The 17,171-nt window shown below is 35.4% G+C and overlaps 1 protein-coding gene across 3 annotated transcripts; it reads right to left on the minus strand.

Annotated features, from left to right (window-relative positions):
• Window positions 1–3,853: 3,853 nt before the first annotated feature.
• Window positions 3,854–7,574, minus strand: LOC142522687 (putative prolyl 4-hydroxylase 3). 3 transcript variants are annotated; one of them, XM_075626223.1, is made up of 8 exons: window positions 7,218–7,574; window positions 7,047–7,143; window positions 6,262–6,359; window positions 6,057–6,154; window positions 4,694–4,823; window positions 4,408–4,595; window positions 4,156–4,241; window positions 3,854–4,038 (listed from the first exon to the last, which is right to left on the minus strand). In XM_075626223.1, exons 1-7 carry the CDS (start codon window positions 7,409–7,411, stop codon window positions 4,168–4,170), a joined length of 879 nt encoding a protein of 292 aa, XP_075482338.1. In that variant the 5' UTR covers window positions 7,412–7,574; the 3' UTR covers window positions 3,854–4,038; window positions 4,156–4,167. The 3 variants fall into 3 exon arrangements, with proteins under 3 accessions (XP_075482338.1, XP_075482337.1, XP_075482336.1); XM_075626222.1 differs by having other exon boundaries at window positions 3,854–4,045; XM_075626221.1 differs by having other exon boundaries at window positions 3,854–4,241.
• Between the last annotated feature and the right edge of the window lie 9,597 nt (window positions 7,575–17,171).

The raw sequence follows: 17,171 nt of genomic DNA on the forward strand, positions 1-17,171 counted from the left end.
AGGAACACATTCACAATCGATTTATTCTATGGAAGATGCTGCAATTACTCAAGTTTTCTAGTTGGTCGAGTCATCTGGACTCAAGACTTTTCTCAATTCATCTTTGGATATCTATGTGGTAGAGCTGAAGAGCTTCTATGCCAGAGGGAAAGTCACTAAGGATGTGAAGATATTGATGCTTCTGGGAGAGGACAACTTGCTGATTTAACAAGATTTCTTATCAACCCTGTTCCAGTTGGCCTCTGAATGGCTAACTGACTTCTTTGAATTGCCTCAACAAGAAGTTGAGGATATGAATTCGAAGTTCTCTATTTCTAGTAATCCGATCAAGACATCAGGAGCGAAGAAAGAAATGAAGCCGGAGTATCAACAGTTGGCTGATATGATGGCAAGCCTATTCTAGGCAAGAAAAGCTCCTTTGATGCCTTCTCCACGGAGAAGTTCTTGGTGATGATAACCATCGTCACAAGAATGAAGATCAACTGATCGGCCATTCTGTTTCAGATTATGAAGGCAATGATTCAAAGTGAAAAACAATCAGCGGGTTTCTCCATCCTTATGAGACGACTGTTTGAGGATCCAGGAGCTTTGCTAAGCAATTCTATAACCCTGCATAAATCAAAGCTCTCACTGCACTAAACATACTATCTCTCAGGCCTAAGAGACATGCTCTGAACATCTCTCTTGCCGGATTGCTGGCAGTCAGGAAAGAAATTGGAGATGAAATAGCCAATGTAAAGAAAATTGTGGAAATGAAGATCAGTAAGGACTCTGCACCTAAGCCAAAGAGGAAACTGATTCTTCAATCTAGTGATTATAACGTTGCAACTTCCTCTCCTCCTCCAAAGAAGCCATGGACAACAAAAACCATATCAGTGCCAACACCAATCAAGGCTATACCTATTTCTCAAGTACAAGTAGTCAAGGCTACTGAAGAGCCAACATAAAAACTGAAACTGATAGTTGTGGTAGCTCCGCAAAGAAAAATCAGCATGCCAACAGTTCTTCTTCCTCGGAGACCAACAAAAAGAGTGACAATTAGAGATCCAATACAACCAACCAGATCAGGACTGAATTCTACTGTCTCAATAGTTTCGGGGAAAGAAGGTTGTCGAAGTTGAGGTAATTGAGCCTATATCAACAGTTCAGACGCGGATTGATCTATTGATGGATGAAATGAATGAATTTCTAAAGACAAAATCAAATTTTTTGATGAGTGAGTGTAGTTCCGGACAGTCACCTTTGCCAATAAATTGAAGTAGAAGGCTGTGCTGGAAAGATACATAGCACTAGAGAAGGCAATATTGAATCAAGTGAAGATTGTGGTTATTTCTGAAGCCTTACAACGCCGAGCCTGTCTATTTGATCTTTTGAAGATTCAAAAGTTGACTACTGCCCGTGCTGAACAAATATCAAAATATGATCCCACATGTCCAACAGCTTTTGATCATTGCAGTGATCAATCAACTGGACATGGATCTGGTATCACTGCAGATGAAAGTGAAATTCTGGGAAAATGATCACAATTTGTTCAAGACATTGGAGTCCAAGGTTGAGAACGTTGTTGAATCTTCATCTAAGTCAGCATATCCAGTCAGATATTGTCCCTTCTCCAGAACTGAAGTAAATTACTCTAGCCAATGTAGAAGAAGTTGTCTAATCCATTGTACAAAACAAAAGGCTGATGATGATGATCATGATATTATTCTGAGTAAACTCCTGTCTGCATGTTCTTCTGAGTAAACTTCTGTCTGCATCTCTAGGAACTCAGAAAACTGATGTAATTATTTCTGAAGTAAAATTCATCCTATCTAAGGATGTAATCACGGTAGAACCTGATGAAGCTTGAAATTGCAATGGTTGGACAAGATCTTAAAGAAACTGATGCAGAGCTAATCATTCAGGTTGAAGAAGTGCAGATTGAAGCATTTGTCAGTCAGACTGACTCAGGTGTTCTGATGGTTGAACAAGCAGGACCTTCAAGCAGTCGGGCTCCTGATTTGACACTTGTTGTATCCAAGGAACCTCCTATATTATAGACATCTTCTCCTGATCTTGATATATTTTATGAAAACACTCTGGACCATATTCATTCAAGCCTTGCTCCCATCTCTTCTTCCATCACAAAGAAGCAATCTGAATACTGAGGAAGCTTTGGAGTCCTTTAAAGATAAAATTCTCAAGGAAGTGTCGAATCTATCTAAGGGAATGATTGACATAATAACTCAATTGGAGCAGATTAAAAAGGCTCATGCGGATACTATCTTGGTAGGCAAATTCGAGCCAATAATTTTAAAATTTGCACCAAGATAGAGGAAGTAGAGGCTAATTTCAATGAACGATATACGGAGTGAGCTCTCGATTAGCATATGTTCTTTCCTACTTGAAGGCACCTTCTGGTGTTAACAAAAAAGGAAAGAAAAGAAACCGAATGAATCTTCTAGTCAGGCTCGTAAGAAGAATAGTATAAGTCAACTGATCAGTCAAAGAATTCATGTGACAAGCACTATGGATATCAAAAGGATCATCATAGAAAATAGTCTTAGAGGATAGATTTTGTACATTCAGTTGTATATTTTATTACGATTAATAAATTCAGTATTTTGTCTAAAGTTGCATAATTTTTGTCAAACACCAAAAAGAGAAAAATTGTAGAACATTTTATATCTTGACGATTTAGCAAAACTGATGATAAAAAGGATCATTATAGTTCGTATCAACAGTCAATGATTCCCAACAGAACGTCAGAATTCATGTGCACTACCAGAATATGTCAGAAAAAACAATGACATATCAACGACAACATTTATATTTGGAAAATGATGTATGATTTAAAAAGATGACCATTGGATGAAGTCTATAAGTAGATGAGTTTGACTATATTTTAAAAAACTCACTCTATGAAATTCTGAATTATCTAATCAATTGTATTTCCTTGAAAACCATTTCTACTAATTAAACCGATAAAAGCAAACACACACTGATAAGTTATTATCTTGTCAATTATTGTGAAATCTTTGTAATTGAGAGTGAGAAGTCTTACTCTTCATTTTGGTTAATATTGAAGGTTACTAAGAGCTTCAGGCATACATTGTTTAAGCTCTACTGAAGTGGATGATTTCAAATTACTTGTAATTATCAATGTCTTTTAGTGTAATCATTCCGTAAAAAAGAACGTGTAACGTAAGAGCATTGAAATCTCTGAACATCCAAAAACTTGTGCCATAAAACCCAACTGATTTTTTATGTGTCATTTTGTTCAAACAATTTCAATCAGTCTATTTTCGCATAGTTTTCATTGTTGACTTACCGAGAATCCAACTGACAAGAACTCAGATCAGTGTTGTTAAACAAACCGAATATTTGTAAATTGTTGAGAAAAATTTATTCACCTATATCTATATTTATCTTCTATCCTAAAACTTGAATTACATTTCGATATTACATGAGTATGCTTATATATATATATATATTGATAATTTAGAAATGACGAGCAATAAATTACTAAAGAACGTGAATAAATTTTTCTCAACAATTTACAAATATCATACATGCATCACCTCATTTTAATTAAGATCGAGAAATCAATATTTCCAAAATAATTGTTACATAAAAACTATCTAAACTCTAAAAAAAATTATCAACAAAAAGCCAAACAACAAGCACACGCGTGCACAATGCGACTAGTATGGAATAAAAGATTCGGTATTTATTTCAAAACATGAAACAAATATGAGACGCCAAAAGATTAGATATGCCACCAACATATATCGTGCTTAGCCCCAAGCAACGATTTTGTTAGAATCAGAAGTGCAAAATGTGGCCGAAATTTAGAAAATTAAAATTAAAAAAATGAGGGCATTTCTAAACATCATAAAGATTACAGAACAATTTACATTACATTATAATAAAGCTACATCTGGATACTAATTACTAATTTCGTTCTCATTTTCCATTGAATTGGTAGCGAGTCTATTGAATCGGCCATGCCAAACTTTTATTTGTTCCTCAGACAAAATTCCCGTCCGTCCTATGGACCTGCTAGCTAGAAAATAACGAATGCATACCTCTAATGTTATACCAGTTAAACAACTGTAGACAGTCATACGATTCGACCAGAAATAAGCCTCGGCATTATGGTTTTACATCTCTTACCGATGAAATTCTCTAGGTCTTGTACTCATCAACATGCATCCACTTCGTAGTTGACCACTTATTCCCTTTGATAACAGGGCAACCTCCTGAATAATTAGAAATGTGAAAAAGATTAGAAGTCAATTTTATGCAGTTATTTCTTCTAGAGCCTTCTTTTATGTTTTTTCATTGCGCGGAGAAGATATTCGTGGTGGAAGATTAACTAAATGAAAACTTGATGGATTTTTGCAAGTGGAGATGAATAACACTTGCCATGCAAGCTTGAGGGATCTAAAGTGGCATCGGGCCTCATACTCCAGAAAAGCAATGCATCACCCATTTTTGGTTTCACGGCAAGGCCTCTCCGAGCACATTCTGACATCTCATTCCATCCTGGTACAGCACTGAAATTGCCCTTTGCAGCAGGAAAAATTGTCTCACCCCCATCTTCAACATCTGACCTGCATTTGATGAAAAGACAGAGATAGAAAGTCACATTCTCACCTCGGTGAAAGTTAATGTGAGCGAAAATATTTAATTAAGGGAGTAAAACCCTTACAAATACATAAGAACAGTGGCTATCCGCTGACCCCCATTTTTTGTATTAAATTCATCGAGAAAGTAATCATAATGAGGTTCATATTTTTGTCCAACTTCATAGTGCAGAACTTGTAGACCTTCTCCATGTTCTGCAAAGACGGTCTAAGCATAATAAGATAACCGTTTGTAGGAATTATTTTTAACAGTTTCATGGAATAGAAACACAGAATAGAAAGCTTTTGAAGACCTGCATCTCATGTAGAAAAGATGAACCTTGTACTGGATAACAGTAAGACAACAGCATCCCAAATATTGACTTGCAAGTATTGACTAGAGGTGCATACGGATCGAGCTTGTGAACTTTCAAGTCGATTCAAATACTATTCAATTCACATTGGGAAATCGAAACTCAATCGTCAATAATTTTTTACTTGAATTTGAACAAGAATTGTTTTGTTCAATAGCTAGCTCCTCACGAATTTTAATGTTTTAATAAATATTTTATAAATGTACTGAAAATTACTCGAGCTCACAAACTTGACCCTGACTTTGAGTATTTGAGCCTATGTTTAACAAAGCTCGATAAGCAAGTTCGAACGAAACAAATCAACCTAGAATTCGAAATTTAAGTCGAGTCGAACTTGAGTCCAAAATTGTTCAATTTTTTAGCTATGAGCCGGCTTAAAAAACTTGAGCTCAAAGCTTGAGTTATAAAAGAGAGGCTAGTATTTGGCTTCATTTGGTTCATTTAGATTCCTAATATTGAAGCAAAGGAAAAATGAAAATATAGGACGGACTAAAAGACAGGCATCGATGACACACACACGAAAAACAACAAATTAAACCCATTTATCCTTGGAAGTGGTTCCATCCCAAAACTGGCATTACTCACAACAATCAGTTGTAGAGTGAACAATCTCCATTCAAAGTAAAACAACAACAAAGTAATAACACCAGTATTCTATCAAATCAGGGTATTGTTTTTCCATAGTCAAGAACAAATTAATCAGCTGCCATGCATGATTACCTCTTTTGATTTAGAAGATTTGTTTCTGTGAGTAAACAAATACAATTAAACAAAATTATTGAGTTTTTACAATCACTAACTCTGGGTGTTCAAAAACAAATGGAGGGAGGATACGATTACTCTTTCCTTCTCGTACGAACTTTAGACATCCATAAAATTTAATCCATAAATGCAATCAATATAATCTATCTTCAAACTTTCACTTCAAAAGTGATCTCAAAATACAACCAAAATGAGGCTTCTCAGTTTAAATATCTCGAATTTTGTCAAAGAAATATGACATCAGGAGAGAGGAACTTTTTCATCAAACATACATTGAAATCATGCAGAAAAAAATATTTGAAAAGTCTCATACCTGCAGGGATGAATGTGTAATCTGCTATTCTTTTTTCAATAGTTCTGATGATTTTATCTTGCCCTCTCCTCAAAAACATTCCAGAACTTGTACGAACCCTGAAAGGCAAGATGATTACAGTTTTAGATATTCAAGATAAGAATAAGAGAGAAAACCAAAGTTCTCAATAGTCGAATAATATTAATTTCAATAAAATTAAACATACCTGCTATCTTTACTTTTGCCAGTCTTGCTATCAACAACTGTTGACTTTTTCATGTGAGGTCTTGCAAAATTTATCAGGTACTCACATTCCTCCTTACTCTGCCGATGCATGATTAAGTAACCACATACAGTTATCTTAAACTAAATTACAAAATTTTTGGCAAAAGAAACAAGTCTACCAAATTATTTTTTAAATAATCCAAAGCTCTGATTTTACGTCATTCGCCAGCATAACAATATGTGAATTCACACACTATTTTCAAATTATGTGGAAAAATATAAATGCAAGTACGCCACCAAGGGTGCCCGCAGAAATAGACATTAGATTACATGAAACAGAAGCTGCACTTTCACTAATTCGCTTATCCGTATTTGGAAACAAAATTGCTACAGGGGTGCACAAACCCTTCAGTCTTCTTGAGATAAAAAAATCAGTTCGCGTTAATTGATAAATCTAGGGTAAATACATCTGGTATGACAATATAGATCCATCAACGAATATAATGCGGCAAGAACCACAACCATCTGATCTTCGATTAATTTGAAAATGAACAAGAAATAAGGTTAGTTCGGGTCTTTTATTCATTCACCGAATCCCACAGTCGAGTGGATAAGCATAGAATCGACCAAATTCAAAAAGAGGAACAAATAGTTCTAATCAAGAAATCGATATTTGAAAGAAAAAATGGCAACATCAGAATTGAAGGAGATAGTTAATTCACATTATCCAAAAGAAAAACAAAAAGCAATCATTCTAACAATGACAGGCACACAACCAAAACTGACCAAGAAATTATGATAGATGGAAGCCCTGGGCTCCCAAGAAAGAACCTCCGTCCACTGTTCTCCTCTCTTGCCTAATCCTCCCCACTCATCTCTTCCCCTACAACCAAAAAAACAAAAAATTCAACAACAGACATTGACAAGAAAAAGGCCTCGAAACACAAAATAAATTACATTTCTATCGTCAGGCGCTTAAATTTGATATTATCGGCGACGAGCGGGGAGTCTCCGTCGGAACCGATGGGGAGAGACAAAATTCCAAGGCCCAGCAACATTAATAGCACCACGGACAGCATTAATAGCATAGAAAGCACCAAAACCACCATAGATCGTCTCCTCTGATGCCGACTGCCCCTCCCCTTGGCCATTTCGATTGAATTTTATTCAATCCTCGGTGTAAGAATTTGATCCAATCAAAAGGACAAACTTAATTTCGATCTGTAAGGGTTTTGGGTTTGCATTGAACGTAGATTGATTCACTGAGGAAGAAAGGATGTGGAAAAGTAGAACGAGGTTTTGTAAATGCAATTTTTTTTTACGAATTAAATGCAATTTTTTTATTGTCGGTGAAATGGTCGAAATGATACTCTAATTTATTTATTTAGATTTTAATAATTTTTTAACTAGTCGAAATTAGGTATTGAAATTAAAATAAACTCTTGTAACAACTACTTAAAAATTGATTTTTTATTCATATTTTTTATATCAATTTTGTGAACTTTAGAATATGTGTGCTCTGAATAAACCAAAAAAGTCAACACAATAGCTTGCAAAATACATTAATAACGTAAACAAAAATGAGACAGCTTTGTGTGACAGACTTGAGAAGTAGATACGATAGATAGAGAGAGATTAAGCCCTAATCACTTGGTAGGAGTCACCATACCCTACCATCGAAACTACTCATCGAGGCCATAGTTTTTATATCATGTGATCATTTTATAGCATCATATCAATATTTTTTTGTTTTTTTGTCACGTGAACGCTCTGTCAAAATAACACTACAACTTTAAAAAAAAATTCAAGTTAATGATACGATGTATTTTGACTACTTCAACAACCAAAACCTAAAATAGAATTATTTATGGCTTTAATAATATTTTATTAAATTTATTTAGACCTTGCTTGGGATAGCTTCCATTATACACACTTTGAAACCCTTTATTATAAGCTCACAAATTATTTAGTAATTTTTTACTCGTAGAAGAATTTATTAAAATAGAATTTATAAGTTATTTTATTTTATTTTTTAAAAAAGAAAACACCGTCTCACTACCAAACGGTGCATAAAATTAGGCGTTTTGCAAGAAAAAACAATTATCATTGTGAGATAAGAATAAAAGTAAATTTTAATTAGATATAATATTGAATTGACCAAAAAATGGATAATTTGATAAGCGACTGCTGTTTAATATTTGTTCGATAAAATTTTGTCAAATTTAGAAGTGCAATTCAAATGTGGATAGATTATTGGTAAGTGGTTAAGCCTAAAACTCGGAATTATTTCAAAGTCACCGATTTCAGTAAATTATATAAACTAGTTAATTTATCAAATTTAGAAGTGAAAGAAAATGTGAAAAAATGACAATTTGTGGTGAAGTCTTCTGCTTGGACCTTACTTAAACAAGCGGTATTTTAAAGTAAGTCTCGTACTGTGGGCGGCCCCAGTTTTTGGCAAATACATGGCGAAGACAAAATAATCTATTAAAAATAAAAGGGAAAAGGTAAATATTGATTGTATTCTTTTATTTATTCTTCACTCATTAATTTGTGTGAACAATTTCAGAAATTTGTGTTTGGATTGTGAATCATTTGGATTTCAAAAAGTATTTGAGTGAATGATTTGAAATTCTTCCGTGTCAGGATAAATTTAAAATTCTTCACAATTACTCAAAAAAATAATTATTTGAGATTTGAAATTCATTTTTAAATGAATTTTCTAAAACAAACAAATGAATTTATTATTCTAGATTTAAGATTCATAGATTCAAATTCATCAATCAGGATACAACATAAAGTTTTTTAAGTTATTTAGGTTTTAGAATTAATTCTATAATGGTATTTTACGTGTTGCATGTATTTAAAATATAGTTTCTTAAATATTTATATGAAATAAATATATTTTAATGGTTTTATATAATATTTGATTGTGTAAGACCGAGCGTCTGTCGCTTTAACAAAAATTATATTTAGTTGTAACAGTTTCTAATAACTTAAATTGTACAGTAGTTCAAAAATTACGTTTCGACGTCAAACAAAGACAATTTATTGCACTCAAATAATTTATCTCTCAGTAATTGCATCACTTGCAATCAATGAGAATGGAACACGTGACCTTAACACATATACCAATCGTAGGGCTAAGCGTTTGTTGTTTAAAAAAAACTATTGTCTATGATAAAGATGTAACTCTAATATTCTAAATAATATAATAGTTTAAGAATCAGATTGACATGCTAAGAGAGAGTTATTATACCCCAATAGATTGAATTGTTTTTTTTAGTGGTTTTAATAAATTTTATTTTATTTTATTTTATTCTTGTCTTTTGTTTTTCGTATCATTTCATAACAATATATTTTGATATTAATTAGGTGAATAAAGTTCAAATTGTTGAAAATAAGAGATTGATGGTCGAAAATAAGAGTTGTAAATATTAAAAATTAGTGTGTGATGATGTATGTAAAGATGCATTTATTTTTGGATTATTTCCCAAAAAAATATATAAATAAGTCTCTCAATTTGTGAAGAAAAACACAATTGAGTAGAAAATTTTTTATAAATTATATAGTTTAATATATTTTGTGAGTTTGAGATTTTTACTTTTTATCGTAAATTTGTTATTTTACTGTAATTTTTTTATTTTGTAAACAACTTAGCTATTGAGGGTAGACAATCTACAATCTTCCAAGAGCACTCCTTGCTCAAATGAATCATTTCCTTCAAATTAAGTCCACCACCAACAAGGAAGATCCACTCTATACTTGCACTAGAAGGTAGAGTATTTTTTATTGATAATTGTATGCTTTCATCAATAAAATGAAGAAGCAAAAATTGGAGAAGAATTGGAAGAAGTTTCGGCCACTTTGCTTGGAGAGAAGGGGAGGAAAATTTTTCTTGGTGCTTGAAAAAGTTAAAAAGTTCATGTGCATACCATGCCTTGTTTATTAAAAAAATTTCCTCCCAACTCTTCACCTCCATTGCATGCATTTTATTTGGACTTGTAACAATAACAAAGCCCATATGTTTTTATTTAAATATCTCAAACATATTTGAGACTAATTAAAGTTTGTTTGATTTATTCAAGCCCACTAGTTGAATAATTATTTTCAATTGGGATCTACAAGACCCAATGTTATTTAATTAATTCAACACTTGAATTAATTAAAGTATTTGGACTCTACTAGGTCCACTAATGTTTAATTAATTCAATACTTGAATTAATTTAATTTAGTCCATAATAATATTTATGAAAATAGCAGCGTAGATAAGCAGCCTCATTCACAAAAATTCAAGAAAACGTGAGTTTGTAACAAAAAAAGCACTTTTCATGTCAAAGCTTTATAAAAATGAAACCACGTGATAGATTAAGGGATTCCTCAAGCAAGTAAATATATATCAGCATATAATTGGTGTAAATGATGAGAAAAAGAGATACATGACATGCACAAACCTTTATACGCTCAAAAACTCAAAGATATGCGCGTAGGACTTGCACCGGAGAGGCGGGGAAGAAGCGTTCTTTGAAGCCAAGGGGAAAACCAAAGTGGCTGCTACATTTTTTTTTTAAAATTGATGCTGCTGAAGGGGAGGGACGACTGCTGCTGAAGGGTAGGTTTAGGGCTTCACAAAGTAGGGTATTGGTTAATATAATTATGCACTAATGTGCCAATAATAATACTTAAAGGAGTTAAAATGGTTTTGAGCCCATTAGGCTCTAGGATAAACTAATCAAGTCCACTAACACTCCCAAAAAATATTTCGTTTAGGTATATTTTAGAAAATATTTCTCGAACCCTCGAAAAATCCCCTGATTCGCTAAATTTTGCGTACTGGTTAAAAATATGCCCCAACGAATAAAAATACTCACCGAAGCCCATTTTTTGAAAAATACACCTTAAAAAACTTCATATTAAATAATTAAAATTAATTGTTCAATAAAAATATTTTTCCTGATTATCCCCGGTCTCCGTTACTCGTTCGAGAGCGAAATGCAACTTAAAACCCTAATGCATGAAACTTTAATAACCCATGAATTAAAACGCATATTTATGCAATAAACATGAATGTAATGCATCAAAAAAATTTTGTAAAATACATAAGGAATTTGGTAACTTGCATGCATGTGGTTAACGTGGACTTTCAAATTTTCGGGACGTTACAGATTTAGTATGATCTTATCCCATATTTAATAATTTGTAATTTTAATGGTATATTCCTATTCTCTCGGGATTATTTCCTTATTACAGGAGATTTCCATCAAGTTTTACATGGGTATAACTTTATTTACCCCCGTTCAGATTTTTACTCGAGCTGTAGAGCTCTTAATTCGGACACTTGGTACCCCTGTGCTCAGTTGTTTAATGACAATGTGCTCGGCTGCTCAGTCTTTACCTTGTAGAACTCTTCCTAAGTAAAAAGAAAAGAGAGAAATGAGCCGGATCCTGAGTAGGTTATTGGGCTTCTATCTTGGTCCTAATTGTATTTGATATGGGCTCCTCACTACGGTTATTGGGCTACTGTGCTAATTGGGTTGGCTTAAATCAGATCCGGTTCAGATCGGAAATATAGGGTATCAACAGTACCTCCTTATATTGGTCTAAAAGAAGTTGAATTTTATATCAAGTGTTTTATCCATTTGACCCAAATAAATCATATTGTTTCTAAAATTGTGTTTTCTATTGTATTTGTAATTGTTTGGGTTCATCCGAGTCGTTGAAATGGAAGACAATGGACAGTCGGGATTGATATCTTTGTAGATCGACCATTAGATGGACACGCGGATGGTCCGATGTGTCTTATGTTTAGCTTTCCGAGGCTAGGACTCAGATTCTCGCTTAAATTTATAACGTCTGATTATTTTGATTGTATGGCCGTGATCGCATTGGCTTGGCTATAAATACTCAGGGACCCTTTCTTTTTTTATTTTTTATTTATCATTTTCTCTCTTTTTCACAATCTTGTCATTACTCTATAAATTGTCTTCTCATTCCCGAACATAAAACCTCTGTACTCACACCTACTACATTTGATCTTAGTAAGTTATATGTGTTTTCTCCGTTAATGAGATAGCTGAGTTTGTATATGTCACCTCTTCTCCCAATAAGACCATCAGTCCGGGTCGAGATACTCCCCTTGAGAAGCACCATGGACTTATAAGCCAAACTGTTTGGGGCTGGTCTGAAGTGGTACGAGGTGGCCGGGTCCCACCTCGACCATGGTCTATCCAAAAATTTTAGGGAAATAGTAGGAATACTCGAGGATTTTGAGCTACTATGCTCGAATTGATTTATCGAGTCCACAATCCCCTCCTGGGTATCATACCTTCTATAAAGACCAAGTAGATATAGGTCTTAGGTTTCTCATCCCTAGAGTGATTCAAGGAGTATGTAAATACTATGGGCTTAGCCCGAGCTGGTAAGACCGAACTGCTACTCGACCCTCTTCTCCCTATCTATTCTTTTAAAAGTTTTCAACTTTAAGATTACCATGTGCCTTATACTCAAATTTGTACATATAAAGAGGATAGGTTCGGACCGATTTTATATCAACATGAAAACCGAGCACCAATTTTTGGGTGGTAATAATTCCTCTCATAAAGGATGACTGAACTGTTTCTTCCTTGTTTCCCATCTCAAGAAATATAAATTTTCTTGCCTCATGACTTGTGAGGATGAGATAACATCTCAAGACCTTTACCCTTTTGAGTCCGAGCCTCGGCTCTAGAATTTTTTGGTCACTATGTCGGTTAAGTGTTCCTAAACACTAAGCCTAATGCAATATGATGTTTTGTGTCACTTACTCTTTTGTCACAAGAGGTTCAAAGTAATAGAGGACACAAGTAAGGCTCCAGCTACCATACTCTTCACGCTCCTTTTTTTTAGCAGTCTTTCTTTGTGTGTAGACGACAGGATGATGAGTGCGGAGATGATCAAGAAGTGAAGAGGAATAAAATCGGGCTAGCTGAGCAGTCTGAGCAGGATTCCCCCATGTCTCATGACAAGCTCGTCCAAAAAAAGAAGAAAAAGGTAGTCGAGCTTGTGAAGAAAGCTTCTTTGGGGCTTGAGGGCCCCTCTCTTGACGATGATGAAGGGCTTGGGAGCTCTTCGAAGAAAACTAGTGTTATATCCAAGCCTGGTGAACAGTACGGTTTAAGATTTCATACGTTTATTGACTACTTGGTCAAGTTTAGGTATAGTTTGGATGTTAAGAGTTTTGATTTATGATTTATAGTATGGTTGGTTATAAATGACGTGTATTGTTATAGTAGCGGCGTTACGATTAAATTCATGATAATTTATATATTGATCCAAATTAGGTGATGCCACTTCCATTAGAAAGATAAGACATAAGGCTATAACTTTCTTGTTTTGGGTTTTGTTCAAATCATTGTGGAAGATAAGCCAAAAGTGCCCCGAAGTGTGTCGTGTGTTTCGTCGTTCCTCCAGGGACACATGTTAGGAGATTTAGCATAACCTTTTACTCAAATCTCCAAATGACCTGAAATTTGGGGAGATTCAAGAAAAGACATAGGGCTACAACTTTCCAGTTTACCACTTTTCCTAATTATGAAGGGAAGAGGCGTTTCGGAAGCAATCTTTGAAGTAGCTGTGCGTAGAGCGCGCCCGGGCCGAAAAAGATGTCCGCCCCGGCGAGCCTACTTCGAAAATCTTGGATTTATGGCCAAGAGTTCCGCGCCCGGGCGGAAAAAGATGTTCGCCCGGGCGGCCAGCAATGTTAAAAATCGTGTTTTGGTGTTTGAGAAGGCATAAAATTGGATGGGATCATCTTTTTACTCATTTTCCTTCTTCTCCCTTTCTCTTCTCCATCGGTTCTTGGCTAGGGTTCTTATTTCTTTCTTTTGTCCCTTTGATTCAAGCAATTAATCTTCAATCCAGAGTTGGAACTTCATCTTTCTAAGGAAAAGGGACTAAGGTAAGTGATTTTTATTCTTGTTCTTGAGATATTGAAGATGGTGGAGTTAGGGTTTGATAGTTGTGATTGATGTATTGGGTTAAATGGTCATCTAATGTTAATATTTGGGTGTTGATGGTTAGTTATTGGATTTATTGTTGTAGGATCACCATCAAAGTTTAGGAAATCAAGTGCTCCAAGGGTTGTAAGTGGAATTCATTTCCTTGTGCTCACATGATAATATAAGTATTGTGTTTCAATGGTTTTAACATGTTATTCCCTTCCATTTGATTCATATTATGTATAGATATACCATGTTGTATATGAGAGGTTTTATATGTCTCAATTGTGTAAAAGGGAATACAAAAGAAAAGAGTATGCAAAGTGTTTGTTTTAATGCCAAAGAGAGAGTTCAAATGATTTATGGATTGATAGATACATAGTCAGAGATTGCATGCAATTAGTTGATCAACGACCATAGGCTTATATCCCAACAGAGTATCGATTTATATCGATGGGATATAGGTACAGAGACAGAGATACTATTTAGATATCAATCCAACAGAGAAAAGAGAAATACCATCGTTATTGTTATGTTATACTATGTTATTCATGTTTCAATAGTTAAATGGTATTTAATGATTTCAAAGCCATGTTTTACAGAGTATGATATGTATCCATTGCTATGTAAGAGTTTCATTTGCTGAGTTTTATACTCATTTCAGTTATTCATGTGGTGCAGATAAGAGTGATGGGCCAGGACGTTGACTGAAGCCGGGGTCATATGCATACAAGAGATGGAAGGAAGAAGATATTTTGCTAGCATTTTGACATGATCAAAAATAATATTTTATATTTTGTATTTTACGAAATCGGTCAGAGGTGTTACATTTAGTGGTATCAGAGCAACGTTCTTCGGACCAATGCATATGACTTCGTCTACTTTCAACAGTCCGGGTATGTATTCTTCTTCATCTATTTATTGTTATGGTTGATATGTATTATGTGAGCACATTTTAGGAGTTATGCCTCCTAAGAGAAAGGCTTCAGAGGGTGAGGATAGCTCCTCATCGAGAGTTGTCGACGAGTTCGGCAAGTTACTGAAAGAGCAAGCCAAGGTTCACAGTGAACAGATTCAACAGTTGCTACGTATGCAAGGATCAGGTCAAGGTAGAGGCCAAGTGGTTCAAGCAGTTGGGACTGATGGGATCTTTACTGCTTTCAAGAGGATGGATCCACCTGAGTTTGCAGGAAGCACTGATCCATTGATGGCTGTAGAGTGGATTAAAGCACTTGAGGCGATATTTGATCATCTCAAGTATGAAGATAATGATAGAGTTGGTTGTGCAGTTTTCATGCTAGTCAAAGCTGCACGTATTTGGTGGAATGCCACTAAGGTAGGTGTTGATGTTCTGACATTAAAGTGGCAAGATTTCACGGATCTTTTCTACGACAAGTATTTCCCGGATGCACTTCGAGCTCGGAAGGTGACTGAGTTTTTAGAGCTTCGGCAAGGAGGTATGAATGTTGATGAGTACATCTTGAAGTTCGAGAAGGGCTGTCTGTTTGCCCCATACATTGCCTCAAATGACAAAGACAAGGGTGCTCATTTTATTAGAGGAATTCGAGCAGAGATCAGGAGGGACATCAATATGTCTAAGGCGATGACATTTAAAGAGATTGTGGCTAAAGCATTGTTAGCCGAGCAAGATGAGAAGGATATTGCTAGAGAGAGACAGGCGAGGCACCAGGCTATTGCTCAAAGAGGTCAAGGTTCGAGCCAAAGAGGACAAGGCAGTTACAAGGAGAAAGGCAAGATAGAGCCGAGTTCTAAAGCACCGACAGTCTCGTTTGACCCAGAGAAGTCATTTTGTCCCAAGTGCAGTAGGCCTCATAGGGGTGAATGCAGGTTTGGTACTCACACATGCTACCGATGTGGTACTGCAGGCCATATCGCCAAGGACTGTCCGAGAGGATCGAGTAAAGATAAGGTGCAGGGTCACATCTTTACCATGACAAAGGAAGGTATAAATCCTGATTCTTCTGTGATCTCTGGCACTATTCTAATTTCAGGCAGAGTAGCTACGACATTGATTGATACAGGTGCTACTCATTCTTTTATGTCTGAACTATTTTTGAGATCTTTGGGTTTAGTTCCTTATGTTCTTCCCCTCCAGTTTAATGTTGTATTGCCTTCTGGGGATGTGTTTTGCCCGACGTCTATTATGTATGCGTGTACTGTTCAAATTGATGAGCGAGTGGTTTATGCCGATTTGATTGTTATTCCGATGGTTGCGTTTGATATTATACTTGGCATGGATTGGCTATCAACTTACCGTGCAGTGATTGATTGCGTTGCCAAAAAGGTGAAATTTGTAGATGATGAAAATAAGGAAGGTATGCTCGCCAGTGCAGGTACTTCGCTGGTCCTTCCTTTTATTTCGTGTCTTGAGGCTAAGAAGTTGTTGTTTAGAGGTTGTGATGGGTTTTTGGCTTCGATTGTTGATACGGATAGAATTGTGAAGTTGAATATCGATGTTGTAAGAGAGTTCCCTGATGTATTTGAGGATGATGTTCCAGGTTTACCGCCGGACAGAGATGTAGAGTTTGTGATTGATTTATACCTCGGGACGGTTCCTATTTTCAAAGCTCCGTACAGAATGGCCCCGACAGAGATGAAAGAATTGAAGACGCAGTTGCAGGATCTATTGGATAAAGGTTTTATTCGGCCGAGTTCTTCGCCTTGGGGAGCTCCGGTTCTTTTCGTTAAAAAGAAAGACGGGTCTTTACGGCTGTGCATTGATTACAGAGAAATCAACAAAGTGACGATTAAGAATAAATATCCGTTGCCACGGATAGACGACCTTTTTGACCAACTGCAGGGGGCTATAGTGTTTTCGAAGATTGATTTGCGATCTGGCTATTATCAGTTGAAAGTTAGGGAGTCTGATATCCCTAAGACGACGTTTCGGACCAGGTACGGTCATTACGAATTT

This window comes from Primulina tabacum, chromosome 13, assembly GCF_025594145.1.
Source record: "Primulina tabacum isolate GXHZ01 chromosome 13, ASM2559414v2, whole genome shotgun sequence".
Lineage (NCBI taxonomy): Eukaryota > Viridiplantae > Streptophyta > Magnoliopsida > Lamiales > Gesneriaceae > Primulina > Primulina tabacum.

Bases quoted from the DNA above. Each gene is read 5' to 3' on its own strand.
- LOC142522687 (XM_075626223.1), bottom strand. From the start codon at position 7,411: ATGGCCAAGGGGAGGGGCAGTCGGCATCAGAGGAGACGATCTATGGTG. The intron at 7,144-7,217 runs GTAATTTATTTT...TTTTGGTTGTAG, and splicing joins AAGCGCCTGACGATAGAAAT to GGGAAGAGATGAGTGGGGAG. The intron at 4,824-6,056 runs GTATGAGACTTT...CCGTCTTTGCAG, and splicing joins TTACACATTCATCCCTGCAG to AACATGGAGAAGGTCTACAA.